Source organism: Astyanax mexicanus, chromosome 19 (assembly GCF_023375975.1).
Source record: "Astyanax mexicanus isolate ESR-SI-001 chromosome 19, AstMex3_surface, whole genome shotgun sequence".
Classification (NCBI taxonomy): Eukaryota; Metazoa; Chordata; class Actinopteri; order Characiformes; family Acestrorhamphidae; genus Astyanax; species Astyanax mexicanus.
The window spans coordinates 20156971-20173434 of NC_064426.1; the positions used below are offsets into that span (position 1 = coordinate 20156971).

The 16464-nt window shown below is 37.5% G+C and overlaps 2 protein-coding genes across 3 annotated transcripts in view; both read right to left on the reverse strand.

Moving 5' to 3' along the window:
• Positions 1–8324, reverse strand: part of prr12b (proline rich 12b) — a 35827-nt gene extending 27503 nt beyond the window's left edge. Inside the window, exons 1-2 of one of the 2 annotated variants that reach the window (XM_049467948.1) lie at positions 8172–8324; positions 7917–7991 (exon numbers count right to left, since the gene is read on the reverse strand). Coding sequence is in view for 1 of the 2 variants with exons in the window: in XM_049467947.1 (XP_049323904.1) it covers positions 7917–7999 (83 nt within the window). In the remaining variant the exon portion in view is untranslated. Of the gene's footprint in view, positions 1–7916 lie in introns of both variants that reach the window. The other variant, XM_049467947.1, reaches the window with a different exon arrangement.
• Positions 8325–10221: 1897 nt separating this feature from the next.
• prrg2 (proline rich Gla (G-carboxyglutamic acid) 2) lies at positions 10222–16129 on the reverse strand. Its single transcript, XM_007251061.3, has 7 exons — positions 15877–16129; positions 14642–14731; positions 14351–14514; positions 13191–13224; positions 12072–12201; positions 11760–11903; positions 10222–10562 (listed from the first exon to the last, which is right to left on the reverse strand). The coding sequence occupies exons 2-7, from the start codon at positions 14724–14726 to the stop codon at positions 10526–10528; spliced, it is 594 nt and encodes a 197-aa protein (XP_007251123.3). The 5' UTR covers positions 14727–14731; positions 15877–16129; the 3' UTR covers positions 10222–10525.
• Between the last annotated feature and the right edge of the window lie 335 nt (positions 16130–16464).

Genomic DNA, 16464 nt, shown 5'->3' on the forward strand with positions numbered 1-16464 from the left:
AGCTTATTTAACTTTCTGACAAATATACCAATACTGATGTATGAATAAATATTAAATAAATATATTTGAAATATTTTTAGAACACAAAACTGTTTAAACCTCAAAAACAAATTAGTATATATTTTTCTCCTAGAGGCCGGAAACATCTGTTTTTACTGTATTTTCATGATTATATAATTATAGTTTTTTATTATTTATATATTTTATTTCATTTCTACACATATGCTGCAGAGGTCTCAAAAAAGGGTTGAACTTATATGCTTTTTTTATCCAAAACTGTTTTAGATACCACAAAATGATAACAACAAAAATCTACATAAGGTAAGATTTGACTGATATATCAAACTGATATTTGCCAATGTATTTATTGAACCACACTTTGAGGTTCAAGGTAAAGATGTGTGTAAAAGATAGATGTTTTGATAAATATTAAGTAAAGAAGCTACATTTCAGTGGTACAGAACATTAGATAGAGATTCTTAGACTCAGACTCTATTTTCTATTTCTTAAAGAGGCATCCATTTATCATTTAATAACATTATAAAACTTATATTTATGGCGCACAAGTCCAACATTATGCATTCCTGATCCTAATTTACAATAATGGCAGTAGTAGCACGGTAAGCCAGTCTCAGATGTTATATTGTGTAAATATTTATGTCTCAGCATCAGCAGATACATACATGAGAAATATCGGATACTGGCATCAGCCCAAAATACCCATATTGGTGCATTCCTAGTAAATTACATCCAGACCGTGTTGAGGCGGTGTTGAGTATCTGGTTCAAAAACTGAGGTCAGTGTGTTCAGTTCTCATCTGAAGCAAGAACGGATGGTTTTTGTGAAAGAGAAAAACAAATTAATCCTAATTTCAAAACAGCACACCACAATCTGATAAGCCGACTGACAGCCAGATGCTTCTTCTGCACCGGAATGCTGTCTCCTAAATAATTAATGTCCCACAGCATCCATTCGTCAAACGTGAGCATTCATATATATATATACGTGTGTTGGAATGATCCTTCTCTGAAGCCTCTGAGGTCTCCGGCTGGATCAAAGGGACTGTCATGTGCTAAAACTCATTAAGATTGACATGGGGTTTGATAGGAATCAGACCCTAATTGGGTGTTAATCCCAAAGCAGCAGTCCAGAGACCCGGAAGGAGTGAGGGATTGATCCCAGGGGAATGAGTATAATTGATGGATGTCTTCCATACTCACGCACCGTCCTGGCCTTCCTCTTTCTCACATCTGTTTGCTCATTTTTTATCATTTTTATACCCCTTCAGTCTCCATGCTTTTCCCATTCTTATTGTGTTCCAGTCTGCCCGGTATTCCTGCCTCACTTTTTCACTTATTTCTTCAGATCCATCCCCTGAATGTTCCCTCCTTTCCATTTCTCTCCCTCCTGCTTCTGCAGTCGGTTCCATGTGATGATCACCGAGGTCCTTCGTTTTCATTGATCTAGTGTAAAAGCTCTGTAGTACACCTTTCCACCACACACACGCTCCATTCCCACTCTCTCCCAGGCTTCATCACCTTTGGCCCACACCTTAGGCCAATCATTTTCTTCATCTGATGTCCTCTCCCTCTCCCTCTCTACCAGCAGTTGTAATGAGATAGTAGAGCTCAAGTTTGATGGACAGAAAGGAAATGAGCAAAAGAAAGAAGTCTACACTTGCTCTAAAGTCCGCACAGGTTTCTAGATAATTATGTGCTTTAATGCAAGACTCAAGGCATGGATGCACAATGGTTTTTGCATTTGTACAGAAATACATGCTGATCAATGCTGATCCCGTATCGGCTAGACTTGTCACAGATTTTGCCATTTGTATTTTCATAATAATGAAGTAAGGTATTACTTTTGATAGTAGAGATATGTAAGTCTAAAGATATAAATTGATAAATAACTTTACAGCTGTGCTTTTAAAGCTCCTTTACACTCATACACACAGTCACAAGCATGCTAGTTTAGGTTTAAAACCAAAAGTTTTATTTTGCTACTTTTGTCTCCACGGCAAAAATGAAATAGCCCACATTTTCTTGTTTTGTTGATTTTTTTTAAAGAAATAGCAATTACAAAAGTACAATTTTAAAACAGGAATATTTTTCACATCTCAGCTGCATCTCATTTATATCTAATGGTTCTCAGAACCAAAACGTGGTTCTTGTGTGGCATTAAAGTTATTTTAATTGGAGCACAAAACAGATAAATCTGAGTAAGTGGCTGCATTCAAACACTCTATTAAATGCACTGTACAGGGCTGCTCCTAATTATATGGACAGTAATTTGACACAGTCCCTCCTAACAGGTGCAAAATGTTTATGAGCTGATGGAAAACTCAGTTGAGCTCATTAATCTCCATTAGAAACATGAAGAAGTGTCAGGGTATGGTGAGACCTATGGTTCCGACTTGGCACTATTTGGTCAGTGGAGGTGTGTGTTTGGTAAGAACCTGCTGATTTGATATGTATCACAATACAGGGGATACAATATATTGCGATATACTGCGATGCTGAAAGCAAAGCTATATTTTGCGTTTTTTCAATTAAATCTCATTAACACAGTCAAAGTATAAACAGATAATATTATGTATAAACAAAAGTCTACTTTCAATACAATCAGAACAGTAGACAAAAGTATTGGGACAGCTGTTCATTCATTGTTTCTTCTGAAATCAAGAGTATAACAAAATAGTTTCCTAATAAGATTTTGGGGCATTGCTGTGAGGCTTTGATTGCATTCAGCTACAAGAGCATTGGTTAGGTCAGGATGTTGGATAATCCACATCCCACATCATCAACCCCATCTTGTCCCAAAATTACTATATGGAGTCCAAATCATTCCAGGAAAGACAGCTTACCTGCTCCACAGCTCACTGCTGGGAGGCTTTATATCCTTCTAGTCTACACCTGGCATTAGGCATACTGTCAATGTGTGTTCATGTTTATCTGAGTCCTATTCTATTGCCAATACTTTTCTACAGGGACTAAGCTGTAATCTGTGGCAGCAACAGGTTCAATTCATTAATAGCTAAATTCACAGCATTCATTAGAAGGGCTGTCCAACATTTGGAAATATGGTATATCTTACAGCCGGTTCTTAAACACAACAAATTTTGACCATCAATCTCTGCATGAAAATTTTTCATTTTAAATCTCTGTTTTTTTGTGAATCAACACAGTACTGCAACATAATATTGATATAATAATATATCAAAATTGTCTTATGCCACTATTAGTCAGCTGTCTTATTTTTATATTCTAAATCCCAGGCCTGCATGCGTTCCCTATCATCCTACACCAAAAAACATTTAATACAGTATTTTTTTTACAGTAATTATTGTGATTATGTACCAAATTATGTAATTTTTTAGAACGTTGTATCATAATTATATAATAATAATAGGATAATAATGTGGTTACGCATGTTTAGAAAGCAACCACTTTTTAGGGGTAAGGTTATTTTTATTTATCTAATAAATGAAACAAATGATGAAATGCTATTTTTAACAAAAACGCTGACATACTGGCCCATTCATGTAAATGGGCATTTCTGGCTAACCAGATATAATGGACAATATTGAGGTCAGCAGAAATGACTGAGGTCATATCCATACATTGTACGATAAATCGCTAATGTAATTATCGTGACAGGCCTACACAGCAGCCAAGTTAACAGAATGAACAAAATTGAATCACTGTAGATTATGGCCTGGCCTAATTCTTCCAGCACAGAGGCAAATTCTCATTCAACTCAATCTACTGTATATGAATAGAGTCGTGGCATTATCAGGTTAAAGGTGCTGTATCTCTGCATGCAGTCACCCCACATGCAACGTCACAGCTGCTCTTATTTGAATAAGTACTTGGGGAAATACTGGAAACTTTCATATTATTTCACTTCATTTGATATTCATTTAATACTTCAGTGTGTATTTCATCTGGGCCTAATGGAGGAACATGTATAGCAGTACAACCCGGTGCTCTCGCTCTGAACTAAAATTAATTCAAAACAAAAACAATTACAGATTCCCCCAAAACTAAAAGAGGAGAGATTCAATTTCATTTCATTTCATCTCACTCAGAGGAGGCTCTCAGGCTGCCGTGCGGCAGTGCCGAGGCTTGTTCCGCGTCTTATGAGTAAAAATTGCTCATTAAGGATCCGGGGTGCCATCAGTCCACCCGCGCTGTGAGAGATGCCCTTGACTCAGAAAGGCAATCATAAACTATCCAGCAGCCCAGGAGCAATCACACCCACTGGGAGGGGGCTGCATATACCTGGCCATGAAACACAACAGCAGCAGCTTCCAGTCTCACCTGGTCCAATCAGCCTCCACATCACCGTACCTGCTATTCAACACCCTGCTGCATTCCCACTTGCTGGAACAAAAAGCAACACCATCAACCTCACATTCGGTACACTCTGTCCAAAAAAACAGTCTCCAGCTCCTAGTAGAATGCAGAGCTGCCAGGACCCGCACCCTGCCAGGAGTTACAGTGAGGTACACATCATCACTGAAACACCCAGCGAGGAACAGCATTGTTCTCAGAGCTGTGTTATATACTAAAATATATCTGGCATATTGGAGAAGTGGGCTTACTCTGAACTAGCACAGTTTACTAGCACATCTCATCTTCCCATGTCTGACACGGATTTCATTTAATGGCACACAAACACAAATACGGCACGTAAAAGTGGGAACAAACTGAACTTCTATGAACTGAAGTCTAACACTACCGTACTACATCTAATACACAGTGGCTGACAGATTTTTACATTTTATTTACTTGTTAATTTTTTGTTGGGGTGCATTTAAAATGCAAACTATATTTCTTTCTATAAAGGCCTACAGGTGATTCAACATTTATAATTATAAAAATATTTTATTTAAATGATACTCTGATAACTATACAAACAGTATGCATAATAAAAAATACTTCAAGCAGTACTTGTACTGATAGCAATAAGATATAATATTATCTCCCATTTCAGTCGTAAGTAATAATATTTGAATAATAATATATCTGAATTATTATTATTAGGAGTAGTAGTAGTAGCAGTAGTAGTAATAGTATAAGTATTAGTAATTTGGTTATAGTGTAACAGTTAGGAATGCAATCTGTTTTTTAAGTACAGATATGCCAGCTTGGAAATATGAACATTTATACAATGTAGAAATTGGGACTAACAATAGAGAAGCAAATTACTTATTTGTACAGCGTTACAAATGTAGTGAAATAAATAAAAAGCATATTTATCTAGTGTAATCAGCTGTGCTTTTATTTTATTATTATTATAAATTGCTTGCAGGCCTGAATGTATGTACCGAAATAAAAACTGTATATAGTAGTACTGTTGTTTTTATTATGGTGAATTATAGTATTGTGGCAGTAGCTGATATTATTACTATTAATTCTTCAATAGGTCTGTATTGGAATCCAAAACAATAATTATTTTTATCATTATTATTATTATTATTATTATTATTATTATTATTTGTAGTAGTAGTAGTAGTAGTAGTAGTAGTAGTAGTCGTAGTAGTAGAAGTAATAGTGGTAGTAGTAGCAGCAGCAGCAGCAGTAGTATTAGTAGTAGGGGTAGAAGTCATGTTGCGATAGTAAAGCCTCTGTACGTTTTAATTAAAAGATAAACTATCTTCTGTTGTTATTATTGCTTTACTATTAATATACATTATTATTTAAACAACATTGCTTTCATGTTGTGTTATTATTACTAGTGGGACAAAATTTATTTTTAAATCTATTAAAGTTAATGTTGAAATTAATACTACTAGTACATAGTAATACATATATAACTGTAAATTAATATTAAGTTGATTATGTTTCTGATTACTATATTCTTACATTTATAAATGAAATAATAATAAACATTATTATTGGGGCAATTAACATAATCATTATCACAATTATATTATATATTAGGGTTATATTAGTGTTATTACAACGTGAACAATACGTATAGTATATTGTTTTATTACATATAGTAAATATATATAATTTTAAATGATTACTTATTACAATATTCTGACATTTATAAATGTACAATACTCCAGCATGTTATTATAGTGATGATAGTGAAGAGTGAACTGATGGAAGGAGGCTGTTTAGCTGCGTCCTGCGCCGCGCGCGCTGCTCTGATTGATCCGGTTGTCAGGGCGACTGCTAACGTACCGCGCGCCTTTGAACTGTAAGTAGGCCGCGAGAGCACAACACGGTGTGCACGGTAACGCTCGCGTTTACACCGTCACACTCACGTGCATACAGTTACACTCGCGTTTAATGGAAGCCAGCGGGCTCGTGCTGCACTGCTGTGCAACGAGAAACGGGTGCAAATGGAGGAGCAGCGCTGTGTGTGTGTGTGTGTGTGTGTGTGTCTGCCTCACTCTCTCTCTCACTCACTCACTCTTTCTCTCCCTCACTCCCTGTGCTGCAGGTAGACACAACAACGGACTGAACACGCCGAGCATACCAGCACTTAGTCCAGGAATTTTAATACTAGTTTCAGAGCGTGCAGCTCGGTCTGCACTGTCACAGAGCTGCTCATTCTATCACACACATCTGCACAGTGTCAGTCTGCCTTACACAACCTGATGAACTTAGCCAGTGCACGACCTACAGCGTGTTTACTGTAGACCCGACCTACTCATTTGCATGCCAAGAGTCACGAGGGCCACAGCTGTCCAGGGAGAATGCCCTAAAATCTTAAAACACGATCATCATCATCATAATGTGCTCCATAGCTTGCTATATAAGGCGTGCTACAGGTAATCACTTGGACACGTGACATACCTAGCTAACCTAGCTAGCTCCCTATATACACCTGGTTGACAGCATGATCATGCATATATGCAGGATTGTGGTGCTCTTGTTGTATTGGATGCATTGCAGTAAACATGTTTGATTGATGCTAGCTAAGCTCGTGAGCCCGTTCAGACAACCATGTGCAGCAAAAGAAAAAAGCTGGGCCATGCAATGAAACCTTTAAGCATTTGATCAGGACCTCTCTTTTTTCAAGCAAAACAATAGGCTATGCAGCTCATCGTGTTTTCCAAGAGGGCCATATATACAGACACATAGACACACACACAAGCAACATGCATAACGTTAGCTAACCTAGGTTACTAGCTACAGTAGCTCGTGAGCTATGGCACATATACATATTTCTCCTGTTCATTCAGATTGTTGCAACCTAGCTAGCTGTTAGCTAATTGGCTGCGTGTAAAAAAAGTGAATAGTGCTTCATCAACACACACATACTCACACACACACCGATACTCACACACACACACACACACGCACACATACAACAACAGCGTGTCATAAATCAGACACGGTTCGCGTGCTATGCTGCGCAAATATGCACGAGAGCTTTCCAGTGCAAAAGAATAGGGTTTTCTTTTTTTGGAGGGGGAATTTCTGACTATACGCTAGCAGGCTGGCTAGCTAGTTTTAGCTGCGTCCCATCCCCCCTCTTTTTCGCCCCCTTTTTTCAGTCTGAGTCTCAGTCTACCTTCCCTATCATGCATTAACTCTCAATCGCATTCCTTGCATTTTCCAAGACAGCCCCCCTCTCTCCCTCCTTCCCTCCCTCTCCACCTCTCTCCTCGCGCCACCACCACCACCACCTCCTCCTTCTCCTCCTCTTTGCTCGGTAATGACAATAACCTGGACCCCCATAATCAGTGCTGAGTGGATTGCAGAGCAGGATGCATTTGCAAGCATATGTATTGCATAGGGGGCAATAATATTGTTGCAGCCAAACCAGGGATGTACCCATTTAATGCACGTATACACATATACCTATGTATATTATATATTATTCAAATAAATCAAAAAATAAAAAGTGCACACTCTCTCTCGCTCATTCTGTCGTGAACGCACGCACGCCCTTACCTTGCCTTCGCTGATCTCTCGTAACTCCATCCCGTTCCTGCTCCCAGATCTCCGAATCCTGTTCCAGGATAATTCCTATCCATTAAAGAAAAAAGAACGAGGGATGAAGATGGAGAGATAGACAAGGAAGGAGGGGGGCAGGAGGAGGAGGAGGAGAAGGAGGAGGAGGTGGAGAGGGGAGGAGAGGGGAGGGAGGTTGTTTCCTAAATTCTAATGCACCGTCTCTCTCTCTCTCTCTCACACACTCTCTCTCACTCTCTCTCTCTCCCCTTGTCCTTTCCTCGGCGCTCTCCGCACGTCTGTTTATCTCTCCCGTTTCACATGCAAGTCCTCAAGAATGGGAGCAGCTCGGAGGGGGGAGAGAGAGAGTGAGAGTGTGTGAGAGAGAGAGAAACGGACTGGAGGGAGGAGGAGGAGGAGAAGAAGGAGGAGGAGGAGGAGGGGGGTTACATGGCTAGGGGAGGAGGAGGAGGAGGGTGGGAGGCAGTGGAGGGAGTGTGCGTGTAGTTTGGGGGGGGGGGGTGGATTGTAGAGAGAGGGGGGCACAGAACCACAAAAAACAGCTTCCCTCCCTCCCCTCTATATATTTCAACGTCTATTGTCCTTGTCTACAGAGAGACAGCAGCAGCAAGGCTTGATGCTGCGCGTGCACACACGTACGAACGTCCACACACACACACACACATACATTCGCACCCCCACAAACCACACACACACACACCTCTAAACCCATTGCATACCACACGCGTTTTATTTTACGCCCCCTTTTCTTTTCTCGTCTATATTGCAACATAAATCATTCAGTTTGCTTTTAGACCACACAGTAAAAAAAAGATTAAATAAATAAATAAATGAAACAGGCCTTATTTATTTATTTATTTATTATGCAGCTGTTGCACACCGACAAAAAAACAAATATCGCCACAAAACAGACTTTAATAAATTATAAAATAAAATAAGAATTAAACGTTATCGTTAACGTTACATCTCGTTTTCTATTCGCGCGGGATTTCGTAAACTCTTAGCAAGAATGCTAACGACACGAAAATAAACGATATTTTGTGATATTTCTGTTCTGCAGACGCCATTTTTTGCGTGACTCCCCCTTTTCTCTCTCTCCCTTAACACACACACACACACACACACACACACACACCCACACACACTACAGTCTGTCTGTGAAGTCTTGCGCTCGCTGCTACTGCTACCGTCTGCGTTATCCTCTTCCTCCCACCCGTATTCCGGTAAGCTCCTCCTCTCTTACGGTCTGATTGGCTACACGCGAACTTGTCGCGGGAACATGAACCACCTAACCAATCACAGTGGACGAAGTAAGGTCTAACTAGCCAATCACAGCACGAGAAAGGCGGGACTTGATTGGAGACGGGTGGGGAATTAAACTGGCGTGTATAAATGAGAGTTTCGTACCAAAAACCGCGTGTAGCTTAAATTTGACTCTCTAATTACAATAAAACGCATTTTCCCCTCTATAACGGTAAAATCAACGGTCATAGAGCATACACATATCACACTGAAATATCGTGTGTGTTGGTGAACAAAAAACATATTAGATGTATTTCCTTTATATCCAATACATTTATTTGTCACGCATATATAACATATGCATCATATAATATTTGGCATGTATGCAGGCTTGTTTGAAATGGACCGTTTAAATATAACGTAACGTATAACCATTACATGTATTCAAGTTGACTCTTATTGATGTTTATCAAGTATATATATGTATTTACCAACCAATCAATTTGTATAAATATGTGCCACTTGCATGCATACAATATACAGTATATGTACATATATCATGACCTTTAGATTAATTTTCTTTATATAATAGGACCACTTTGGTTTCTAATCAGTTGCTATTTATAGGTATATGTTTAAGTAAAATGAGCGTTGTTTTATTCTATAAATTACGGACAAAAGAAATTAGAAATGGCTGAAATAACAAAAACGATTCAGAACTCAAATAATGCAAACAAAACAATTGCATATTCATAAAGTTTTAAGAGATTAAAAATCAATATTTGGTGGAATAACCCTGGTTTTTAATCACAGTTTTTTATGCATCTTGCAGACTGCTTTTGGATAACTTTATGCCACTCCTGATGCAAATATTCAAGCAGTTCAGCCTAGTTAGATGGCATGTAATCATCCATCTTTCTCTTGATTATATTCCAGAGGTTTTCAATTTGGTAATATCAAATTTTAGGTGGTCTCTTATTTTTCCCAGAGCTGTATATCAACATTGGTTCACAGCAAGACTTTTAAAATGAACTGGAAAATGTACAGAGAAAAAAAGCATTTATTAAAAATCATTTGAACAGAAATATGTTTTTCTTCATAATAAAATGTAGAAATTTAAACTACAACATGGTCTTTACACAGAGAAAATAAATAGCAAGTTGTGAGTGCTAGTGCAGTGACTACACATTTTCTATTATATCACATAAAATCTTATAACTACCACAGTTTTTTATATAAAAATCGAAAATCCCGTTTCTATGAAAAATATCCACTCGTATTCCAGTTAAGTACGGGCGTTTCTGTTTGGCTAGAACAGTAGAAGTAGTATTTGTAGTTTCAAACTCTCACTCTTCACCCACCTGAGGTGCAGATGGCGTCTCTCTGAGAAAAACGACAGAGAAAAAAAACACAAAGGCACTTAGTGATCAAGAGTCCTAAATAGAGCTGAAAAATACAAATGACTGAGAATCACCTGCAAAAAGCTTTCCACCATAAAGAACTATACATATGTGTTTAGAAGTATTGCCGTTACTAAAGGACCCTTAAAATCTTTAAAAAATTTAGAAAGTTCTGATATAGAGAAAAACCATTCATGCTTCATTTTGTTTCAGGGGCCCTCACATAGCTGGCAAACTACCCCAGAGGCTATAGTCTCTGTCAGGGAAGTATGAGTTGGGTAGGGGTGGGATTATTGTGTGTGTTTCATGTTTGAATAGTAGTAGTGTGGTAATTAAGTAAAAAAAAGTTTCTGAAATTTTACCCTGTTTTTTATCACTGCTGTTTAATGTTGATAACATCAGAGAATGTGTCAAATTGTATTTGAAATAACAGCTAAACATGAGCTCTAAATAAATTTACTTGTCCAGTGATTCTGAGGCTACACATTTAAAGAGGAAATTTAATTACATTTATAAAGTAATACAGGGCACAGGAACTTACTTTACACCTTGTCTGTCACAGTGGATATTTTAACCTAAAACAAAATGATATAAACACTGTATCTATTTAAATATCTTTCTTGTACAGTCAACAAATATACTTTACATACTTTCAGCATCCTCACAGCTTAATAGTGAAAGACGTTCATAGATGATAGTATAGTAGGAGTTGATAGTAGTTTTGTGTAGCTTGTAGCAGGGTAACAGTTCCTTATCTGATTCGATCTCCTTAAACTGTTTTTAGAATGAATGAATCTTATTTTGTATATATTTAATATTTGTAAGATGTAATGATTCCTAATTTAGGCCTATTTAAATATGACAACAAAAATTAGTTGAATTTTATAACTAGATATACATGCTGATTTATTTATTTGACATATTTCAATCTTAGATGGTATCTTCAGCCTCTACTGACACTAGCTAGATATCTGTTTTGTTCAGTTTAGTATCTGCTAAATGTCACAAATGTAAATGTAAATATGAAGCGCAAACCAATGAAATGGTCCAAATGATTTGAAACAACAACTTCTTGCATAATATTCTTAATCCATCTGCTGTAGATTTACCACATTGTAGATCCAATGGTCTGTAATGAAAGGGTGATATTTAAGCCCACAGAAAAAAATAGAAGTATTACCCGGCATAGGGTGGTGGAGGGGCATCGTATTGCCCGCTGTGGTCCAGGGCTTCCCTGTAGGATGGCAGACCTGGAGCTGTAATACCAGCCAATGGTACCAACTCTGGAGCTGGACGGGCATCTGCGGCCATCTGCACTGGAACACTGTGGTGGAGATGCAGCAGCAGGAGGGAAGGTGACACAAGGTAACACAATGAGACACACACAGACTGGAGACAGTGACTGATGATCTAGCTCTATATTCTCTCTCTCTCTCTTTTTCTCTCTCTGTCTCACTCTCCCACTCACTCACTCACTCATTCACTCACTCACCTGCTGGGTTGCCTTTTCCTGGCCTTGTTCTTGTAACAGTAACAGCCAAGCACTAAGGCTATGACAGCTATGGTCACAGCTGCCACAACCCCGGACAACAGACCAGGAAGATCAATCGGTTTAGGAGGACCTGATCAAACGAAATCACCATTATCACTGATACGACACCACTAGAGCAAGATTAGTTTTACCAGAAGGGATGGTGTAACCTCATTTTGTGGTATTTGACTGGTAAATATTTAAATAACTGAAGATCTATACTGGACTGTTTCACTAAACTTTTGTTACAGTCTGATTGTAAAAAAAAATACTCTGTATACACTGTAGATTCAAACTGGGTTAAAGTCACAATATCAAGTCCAATATCATTTTAAACTGTACAAACTACTGCTATTTTGTACATACTGTGGATTCATATTGGATAAACCCCTTAACATGCATTGTCCCGTATACAGGCTACAGGTGTATATGATTAAAAACCCATTTTTTCTGCAGTAAAATGCAGTAATGTAAGTAATAATGTAAGTAAAATTTACATTCAGAAATATTGAGGGCTTTAATGTCTCCTACGGGATACTTGGAAATGCAGCCTGTTTACTCTCTGCTCCACTTAATAATTTCAGATCAGTAACAGAAATCAACCCAAATTCTGCATGTTTGAATAAAGACATAAAAACCAGACAAATATAACGAAATGAAAGAGTTGGACGCCATGAGTTGTTTGATTTGTATTCAGCAAAATATCGATATTAAAATGAAGTTCAGGAAAGAGCAAATTTCATGATTTGTTTCATTATATTTTGACATTAGCAGATTTGCTTTCAATATTTTTTATTTTATATATTCTATTACAATTACAATTACGCTTTTCAGTAATGTTCCTTATCAAACATGAAAGCTTTTTATGTAATTTAGTGGTGTAATGTCAGGCAGACAATTGACAAAAATCCTGGCCTGTTAAGGGGTTAAAATAACTACACATTTGTTACATTCAAGCTGTAAAACACTTTGTACACATTGCACTGCAGATTCATACTGGATTACAAAGTCAACAATTATTTCAACAATTATTTTGTGTCTGAAACATAAAAATAAGAGTAATAATAGTGCATATCTTACTGTGAGAGCTGGTATACGTTGTCCAAAACGTTTGCTGTAAAAAAAAAAAGTGAATTATCAATAGTGAACTGTCAACTAGCAAAACATTTAGGGTTGATTTCACAGACAGATATTATTCCTAGTTGTAGACTATATTTTCCATTCAAAATGCTGTGTAGTTTTAAGACTAGGCTTAATCCCTGTCTGGTAAAGTACCACTAGTTTAATCATTTTCTGTGGGAGTCATTAAACTCTTTAGACATGTGGTTCCACATACTGCCACTGTGAAAACCACTGTTTCTCTAATAAATGAGTATTTCACATCAAACCAACACAACACATTTTTTCAGGTGTCACTGCACAGTAGAACTGTGCACCACAACTCCAGAGTCTGCTAAATGTGACTGAAGTACTTTTTTAGTTTTGTATTTTCCTTTACGTTTAACTTCCACTTTTCCTCATACCTGACTTTTGTTTTCTTTTTCTATAATGTATTCCTAATTTTATTCTTTTGTATCCCCAATTTGGAAGGCCAATTATCCCACACACTCAACATTGCCTCTTTTCAAACTGCTGCTGATGCAGCACTACTGGGTGGCCAGCGCACCCTGAGGAAAACAAGGCACCCCATCACCGATACATCAGCTGACTGTCAGATGCCTGTGCTGACCGACATCACACTAGGAGTGATGTGGGGAGAGGCCACTGTCTACCCACTAAGAGACAGTAAGGGCAATTGTGCTCTCTCTCGGGCTCTGGCTACTGATGGAAAGCAGAATGATATGGGATTTAAACCAGCAATCCTTGGATCATAGTGGCAGCACATCAGTCTAATTAGGACCACTCAGAGCCCTTACCTGACATTTTTAAATTACATTTCAAACTGAGAAAACAGGTTGGCTTATAGTCTACTCGTAGCCTTCTTCTGCTTTGTGGAAACAAGTAACTGTAATTTTAGACTGTTAGGCAGCTGCTTAGAGGAGCTAATTGCTGCTGAATGGTGATACAGTGTTTGAGAAGTCAGAGTATCCATAATGCATGAATTTGCATTACACAGCCTTTTCCTAACGATGACTGTGAACCAGCCATAACCCTAATTAGCTTTTTCCCTAAACACTTGCATCCCACTGTACACAGGCTTGTCCTTTCTGACAAACACACACACTCTTCTTCTCTCTTACCGTCTTTAGGTCATCCTCATACACCTCTCTGGCCTCCTCGTAGGTGCACTGCTCCTCGTAGCACTCTCTCTCTATATTGCCTGGTGTTACCAGTTCAAAATCCCAGCTGTTGTACAGCAACGACCGAGACAGGAATGAGTCCGCAGACTTATCATAGATAAAAACTGAAACAAACACAAAATTATTCATTCTAAAATCAAAAACAAACCAAAAAGAGATAAACACAGTGCAAAACAAGCAGCAGGTGAAATTTATAAGAAGGCATAAGGATGCAATTCATGTTCTATTTACCGTTGTTCCCCTTGTTGATGCACCTCGCCCATGCCAGATGTAACAGGGCCAGCACACAAATGCAGATTTTTCCAAGTCTTGGCATCTTGCCTGTACAAAACAATGAATCACAATTTGTACATATGTAGTCTGTAGACCTTTGTAGTTACTATAAGTTATACAGTTATACAGTCTCACCAGTGAGTGTTTTTTTTTACATAACATAACATTAGAATGAATACAAAAAGCATGGAGTCAGAATTGAATCAGAATGTGCTGTTAATCAGTAAAGATTTTGATAAATTGATAAATTGTCCTAATATGTTTTTGTTTATACAGTTTAAAGCTTCACATGACCTTTTTAGCTGGGTAATACGTAGACCACTGAAAAGTAATTGCCAATGTTACAACTGTGTCTAAACATCACCTCTTCAGGGAAAAATGTAATTGTTATTAATTACAAGTGACAACTTTGCAGTACATATACATATATATATATATATATATATATATATATATATATATATATATATATATATATATGTATATATATATATATATATACATATACATGTATATATATATATACACATATATATGTATATATATATATAAATATAAATATATATATATATATATATATATATATATATATATATATATATATATATATATATATATATTAAGAAATAAAGTCTAAATCTTAAGAAGAAAGTTGTTATTGTATGAATCCCTTAAGTCGAGCTACTGTGTCACAATTGAAAAAAAAACAGGTCAGTATTTGGAGAACACGAATCATAATTTTGAGATCTAAGTAAGTCTAGGTCAAGCAAAAAGAGAGAGAGAAAAAAAAACAGAAGAATAAATATGTGATTTGTATCTAATTATATTTTCTGCTGTTTGGCGAGAAAAGCTTAAACTAAAATTGGTGGAATTTGTGCTGTGATGTCGCCCTCTGCTGATACTGTACAGTAACTGCAGCTTATTTGTGAAAATGAAGCGAGATTAAGGTGTTTACAGTCATTTCAGACACTTTTGCAACGTTCATTAATTTAAAGATCGAGACTCGGAGAAACACCAACACAGTAATTGAAATCCCACAGTTTTATAAAAAAAAATACAGAGAATAGTTAATAAAACAGGAGAATAGGGTTTAAAGCAGAGCTAAAAGTGTGGTCTCTGAATTGAAACCCAGAGACAGGTCTGCTGTAGCTGTGAGTGAAAGAGGAAATGGATACGGCTGAATGCTCACTTACCTACAGGCTAAAATCCTCCCCAGACCAGGAACTGCTCACAACTGAAATGTATATTAAAGTATATTAAAGTATATCCCACAGTTCTTCTTTCCTCTGCTGGGTGAATCAATATCTGGTCAGAATGAGCTCTCAGAGAATTACTCTCACATATTTAACATTAATAATCCGACTGTCAGCCCGTTCACCTGTAGCCTAGCTGATTAGCAACTGAAAAATTCCCACAGCTCTTCTTCCCTCAGTAAAACAGACTTTTCCTGTTTGACAACATACCTCAACCTCTGCTCTCAGTGGGTGTGATCTTTCCTCAACATCCACACACCAGAACACCACAACACAGGGGGGGAGAACACCCCCAGGCCAGGCCTGGATGGTTATTCATAACATTAAGACTGATTTACACTACGGCTGTGTCATATAGAGCGGCACACAATAATAATATTACAACTTTTAAACGAATAATGATAACTGCGGTATTTAGTCTTGAAAGCAGTTTATATTTTTTTGTTTATAAATCGCGACTAATCACACTTTTTCGGAGAGCCACTCGGCATTGATAACATTTCTTTCGACTTTAAGCGTTCAAGGGTT